Source organism: Orycteropus afer, unplaced genomic scaffold, assembly GCF_000298275.1.
Source record: "Orycteropus afer afer isolate SDZICR_OR568_19922 unplaced genomic scaffold, OryAfe1.0 scaffold00082, whole genome shotgun sequence".
Taxonomy (NCBI): Eukaryota; Metazoa; Chordata; class Mammalia; order Tubulidentata; family Orycteropodidae; genus Orycteropus; species Orycteropus afer.
Window position 1 is genome coordinate 8,384,407 of NW_006921669.1, and position 6,413 is coordinate 8,390,819.

Here is a 6,413-nt window from a genome sequence, read left to right on the forward strand (position 1 = left end):
TCAACCTCCTCAAACTGACAGAAGTAGACCACTAAGTCCCAGGAGCTCTGGTAGCATAGTGCCTAAGGCACTTGACTGCTAACCAGAAGGCTGGCGGTTCAAACCCACCAGCCACTCCTCGGAAGGAAGGTTGGGCAGTTCTACTTCCATAGTGATACTGCCTCCTCGGAAACCCAAGGAAGGGTCACTATGAGTTGGGGCCAACTCGACGGCAAATAACAACAACAACAACAGACCACTAAGTCCTAGGGCAGGGTGAATAACCAAATAAATTGTTGTCAACACTTGTTGTCAACACTGAATATCAAGTTTGGACCTATGTACTTATATACTTGGATTTGAGTAAGAGAAGGTAGATTAAACTGTTTGATTTTACAAACTTAGTAGACATTGCTTTTTGCTCTTGAGTTGGGTAGCTACGGAAGTCATTCTCTCGAAGTTAAGAATAAAAGTTCAGCCAAATGTTGACGTTCCTTCCAGATGCTGATTTTGCTGCTGTTGTTGATCCAGTGTTAGAAACACGTGTGAGCATTAATGATAGCAAAAAACCAAACCTACTGCTATCGAGTCGATTCCAACTCATAGAGACCCCCATTGGGTTTCTGACACGGTAAATCTTCATGGAAGTAGATTGCCCAGTCTTGCTTCTGAGGTGTGCGCTTTAGATAACATTTTCACGCCCTGTTGCAAAAAAATCAAAAGTAGTTTACTCCTCAAAGATTCAATAAAAGATTCTTCTGTTCCAGGCCTGAGCTGAGGACATGACCACTGCTGAATTAGACAAGGGCTTGCTGTCTCTCTGATGTCAGTGGCAACCCTGTCAGTCCCCTATAAAATCCAACTCACAACCAACCAATCAACTAACCCACTGCCATAGAGTCAATTCCCACTCATAGGGACACTATAGGAGAGAGCAGAACTGCCGCATAGGGTTTCCAAGGCTATAAATCTGCAGACCTTTTGGTTAGCAGCCCAGTGCTTTAACCACAGTGCCACCAGAGCTCCTCATCCACCCTACAGCAAGGCAGATTTCATGAATGAACAGAGTTCAAAACGATTCATTAGCCAACTCGAAAACCAGCTATATATCTTTAAATGCTTTTGGATTTTAAACCTCTTGAGTATTATGTGTTTTCTTCTCTCGTCTTTCCAAAACTAGTCCCAGAATTTTGAGAATCTGGGAACTTGAGCAAAAGAGAAAACAATCCTGCACACCAAGAAATCTGGAATTTTAGTTCATCCATCAACCTAAACTGACAGCTCCTCTTTGTTTTTATTGACTCAGTTCAAATTATAAAATCACGTGTGAAATAAAACACAAAATACAGGCGTTATCCCTGGATGTGAAAAGTCTGAAATGTCATTAAATGTGCCCTTTCCTCGTGGCAGTGTCATTTACTTTGTGCGGTAATATTTGTGTTTCCTAAAACCTGTCTTTTTATTATCCACACATACTGTTGCATCATACTCACACATTCATTAGCTGGGACTGAGGTCTGTGTGTTTGCCCAACTCATCCTCAGCGTTAGCTGTCACTGCACAAACCTTCGCCTCTTTTCTGCGTCGACCACGCTGGAACGCCAGGAGTTCCTTGCAATAAAAACGCCGGAGAGCGATGCTGACCTACGCGCGGCGTGCTCCTGCAACGCGCTCTGCTGGAAAGTTTCCTCTAACCACCAACACCCGCCTCCGATCCCCGGAGCTAGCAGGACGCAGGCTGGCTGGGTCCTCTTTTGATGAGGGAAGAGTTTTACACACACGCGCGCCCTGTTAGGTTGCCGGATCAAGAAAAAATCTCCCTGTCAAACTCCTCCAACAACGGACAGGCTGTCTGTCCGTGGCGCTCTGGTGCTTCCAGGACACTGAGATCCCCTCCCTCCTAAAGGGAGCACGAGCTCGGCTCCGCAAGGAACCGAGGTACTGGAGACAGAGGGGGCGCCAGGAGATCTGGGGGCGCAGGAGGGAGTGGGGTGTGAAGGAGGGAGGAAGCGAGGCTCTGGAGGCAAGAGGGGCGTGGGCGGGAGCGGAGCACAAGAGCGAGTGGGGGCCGCAGGAGGGGCGGGGACGCGCAAGGAGCCAGACTCTGTAGCGGTTGCTGACTGAATTGGGAACAAGACCCAGCGCGCAAGCAGGAACTGGCGAGCGCCGGGGAAGCGCTTTGCCCCTTCTCCTCCGAGTCACCTAATTGCCGGTGGGAGGGAGGTGCGGGGAGTCGACGAGGGGGAACCAGATAGGGGCGTGCCTTGGCCCGGATTGGCTACAGGAGCCTGACGTGAGGCCCAGGGGGTTGGCTGGGGGTGTGGGGGAGTGGGAGCAGGGTGGGGTGGGTGCCGGAGCTGCGGGCCCTGCGCGCTCAGAAACATGCTGAGGTCCCGGCGGCTGTTCCGGCAGCGGCTCCAGCAGCAGCGGCGACGGCGGCGACTGCACTCGGCCCTGGCTCCTGCGGGGAACGTGCCCGGCGCCGATGCCTCGGGACCCACGCCGCGGCTGTCCTGACCTGGCTGCGACCTCCCTCGGCGCGCCCCGCCGCCCGGGTTTCTGGGGTGTTCCCCAAACACCGCCCAGCCCCGCCACACACCCCGCCCCCGGCCTCCGCAGCTCGGCATGGGCGAGGGGGCGCTCGCCCTGGGCGCCTCCGAGCCCTGCAACCTGTCGTCTGCCGCGCCACTCCCCGACGGCGCGGCCACGGCGGCGCGACTGCTGGTGCCCGCGTCGCCGCCTCCCTCGCTGCTGCCCCCTGTGAGCGAGAGCCCGGCGCCGCTGTCTCAGCAGTGGACTGCCGCCATGAGCCTGCTGATGGCGCTCATCGTGCTGCTCATCGTGGCGGGCAACGTGCTGGTGATCGTGGCCATCGCCAAGACGCCGCGGCTGCAGACGCTCACCAACCTCTTCATCATGTCCCTGGCCAGCGCCGACCTGGTCATGGGGCTGCTGGTGGTGCCCTTCGGGGCCACCATCGTGGTGTGGGGCCGCTGGGAGTACGGCTCCTTCTTCTGCGAGCTCTGGACCTCAGTGGACGTGCTGTGTGTAACGGCCAGCATCGAGACCCTGTGTGTCATCGCCCTGGACCGCTACCTCGCCATCACGTCGCCCTTCCGCTACCAGAGCCTGCTGACTCGCGCGCGGGCGCGGGCCCTCGTCTGCACTGTCTGGGCCATCTCGGCCCTGGTGTCCTTCCTGCCCATCCTCATGCACTGGTGGCGGGCTGAGGGCGACGAGGCGCGCCGCTGCTATAACGACCCCAAGTGCTGCGACTTCGTCACCAACCGGGCCTACGCTATCGCCTCGTCCGTCGTCTCCTTCTACGTGCCCCTGTGCATCATGGCCTTCGTGTACTTGCAGGTTTTCCGCGAGGCCCAGAAGCAGGTGAAGAAGATCGACAGCTGCGAACGCCGCTTCCTCGGCGGCCCGGCGCGACCACCCTCGCCCGTGCCCTCGCCGGGCTCTCCGCGCGCAGCCACCCCAGTGGCCAACGGGCGCACCAGCAAGCGACGGCCCTCGCGCCTCGTGGCCCTGCGCGAGCAGAAAGCGCTCAAGACGCTGGGCATCATCATGGGCGTGTTCACGCTCTGCTGGCTGCCCTTTTTCCTGGCCAACGTGGTGAAGGCCTTCCACCGCGAACTGGTGTCCGACCATCTCTTCGTGTTCTTCAACTGGCTGGGCTACGCCAACTCGGCCTTCAACCCCATCATCTACTGCCGCAGCCCCGACTTCCGCAAAGCTTTCCAGCGCCTGCTCTGCTGCGCGCGCCGAGCCGCCGGGAGGCGCCACGCAGCCGCCAGTAAGCGGCCGCGCGCGTCGGGCTGCCTGGCTGTAGCCCGGCCGCCGCCGTCGCCGGGGGCCGAAGACGACGACGACGATGACGACGTCGGGGCCGCGCCGCCCGCGAGCCTGCTGGAGCCCTGGGCCGGCTGCAACGGCGGGGCGGTGGCGGCGGACAGCGACTCGAGCCTGGACGAGCCGAGCCGCCGGGGTTCGGCCTCTGAATCCAAGGTGTAGGGCCAAGCGCGGGGCGCCACGCCGGCGCTGCGCCACGCTCCCTCGCCGGGGCGCAGGGTCTTGCGCCCGGGGGAGTAGCAGAGTCTGGGCGTCCCGGAATGGCTTCCCAGGGGGAAAAGAATAGCTGTGTTTACTCGAGACCGAAAGCAGGTGAACGCGAAGCCCACAAACCTCGTCTGAATCAGCCACGACAAACAGAAAAACCGGGGAACGTGGCCCAGAAGGAAAGTTTGGGGAGGGGCGGGCCGGTTTTTCTTGGGTTCCCTTCTGTTTGTGGTCCGGCCTTCTTTCCTATGTGCGCGCGAGGCATCTTTAGAATTCTTTTTCCCCAGGTGGGTTTCTTGCCGCTCCCTGCGAGGACCTGAGCGGAAATTGGGTGGATTAGGGAAGGGAGAAGCCTTAGGGAGTAAAAGCCCACCAAGTTGGCCTCCACCCGATTCAGGGGGAACGGGAGCAGTCAGCTGGAGGAGGGGGAGGGCAGTTTATCAGGACATGTTCCCTTTTGCCTCTCAGAGAATTTTAATTCCTGCGTAATGATTTCTCCTGGTTTTAAAGCAGAGGGGAAGCATGCATGAAGAATCTGTTTCAAGCAGTTTTAAGCTATTTATGGAACAAGCTTCACCTTCCTTAGCTTTCGTAGGTCGCACTGGTTGCCGTCCCCACCTCCCCGCGCGCCGGTGGTCAGGCTGAGGGAGTTCTACCTCACACTGTGCACATTGCACAGAAGCTAGAAAGACCTGTTTATATTAAACAGCTTATTTATCTATCAATATTAGTTTGAAGGACCAGGCGCCGAGCCTCTGTGACATGTGACTCTGTCCATTGAAGACAGAACAGAAAAATTTACCAAAAAAAAAAAAAAAAAAGTTCCAGTATCAGAACAGGTAACTGCACATTTGGGTTAAAAAAAAAAAAAAAAAGGGGGGAGTGGTTCAAAATGCCATTTTTGCACAGTGTTAAAAGTTTTAAAGTCCACAGATGTTATTTGCACATAAAGAAATTAAATCTTTTTATGGGGGGGATCTTAAAAACGAAAATAAAATTCAAACTTTACTTCTATTGTCTATTATGTTATTATGCTATTGAGCTAATGATCTACTGGAAAGAATACTTTTTTATACTCTTTTATCATGGTACTGTAATTGTGTCCATATTATAATTATTTTGAGGACTTTTTCATTATTATTTTATGTCCAAGTGCACCCATGAGTCTGCTGGTAAAATTTGGCACTTGTGTGTAAATTGTTTCCTCTTGTATGTTTAACCAGGTGTTTACACCCTGGTGCAGCTCTACTGTGTGGGAAATCGATTCATGTGCAATAAATACCAAGGAAGCACAATCAGGATACGTGCTGTGTGTCTGTAAGGGGTCAGTGATCATGGAAAAGAGGGTTTGTGTGGTTTAAAATACAGACTGGATTTCCAATATAGCTCTTCTAATAGGTTTCATGACTCGGAAACATGGCAAAATCCATTTAGACCAAGAAAGGGCAGGGACCTTCTGGGAGCTGCCAGTTGCTGTATGTTTTCACAGCTGGATTCAAAGTGTCCCGGACTACTGGTGGGTGTTGTCGAGATCCTATCTGCTGCACTTAACTTCAGAAGTGACACGCAAACCACATGGAGCATAGCTGTACTCTGACACACACCGGTCACCATGAGTCAGAATCGACTGGATGGTAACTTTTTTATTTTTTTCTCTATCTTTCTAAGTAAAGCAGCCGGGCCAGGTGACATGGCTGCACCTTTGCAGGGAAGTGTAGGGAGGAAGACTAACATACTGAATGGTCCGTCGCCTACTTGGAATGTGGTAAGTGGCTTCTAAGAGCCCGTTTTTGTTCAGTGTGTGTATATCTCTCTAGAGGCTGTTTAGTATGAAAAATGCGTTCGTGGCTAAGTAAAAATTTATAGAATGCCTTCCTGAGTGAATACTTTTTCTCTTGTGTAATTAGATCATTGCAGCAGAATGCTGGGTGGGCAGGTTGCAGGTAAAAGCAAGCTTGAAATCAGTTAACTTCTTAACAGAATTACAACACCGCAAGGATAGGATTTTTTTTGCCCCGTAATATTAGTTCTAGGAGCTCTGGTGAAGTAGTGCCTAAGGCATTTGATTGCTAACTAGAAGGCTGGCGGTTCAAATCCACCAGCCCTCCTTGGAAGGAAGATTGGGCAGTCTACTTCCGGAAAGATTTACCGCCTCGAAAACCCAAGGAGGGATCGACTGTGAGTCAGATCTGACTCCAAGGCAGTAGGTTTAGCTTTTTTTTTTTTTCCCCCCCTCCAATATTAGTTCCTAAGGAAAGCATAGTGGAATTCCATCAGACGTTGGTTCTGTGTTCTCTGAAGGTTGGCTAAGTATTTCTCTTTGTATTTTTAAGTTCAGTTTTTCATTTCGTGTTTGTGCAGTAGAGAAA

The 6,413-nt window shown here is 53.2% G+C and overlaps 1 protein-coding gene across 1 annotated transcript; it reads left to right on the forward strand.

Moving 5' to 3' along the window:
* Nucleotides 1-2,604: 2,604 nt before the first annotated feature.
* Nucleotides 2,605-3,999, forward strand: ADRB1 (adrenoceptor beta 1). The gene has a single exon (XM_007941590.1). It carries the CDS (start codon nucleotides 2,605-2,607, stop codon nucleotides 3,997-3,999), a length of 1,395 nt encoding a protein of 464 aa, XP_007939781.1.
* The last annotated feature ends 2,414 nt before the right edge of the window (nucleotides 4,000-6,413 follow it).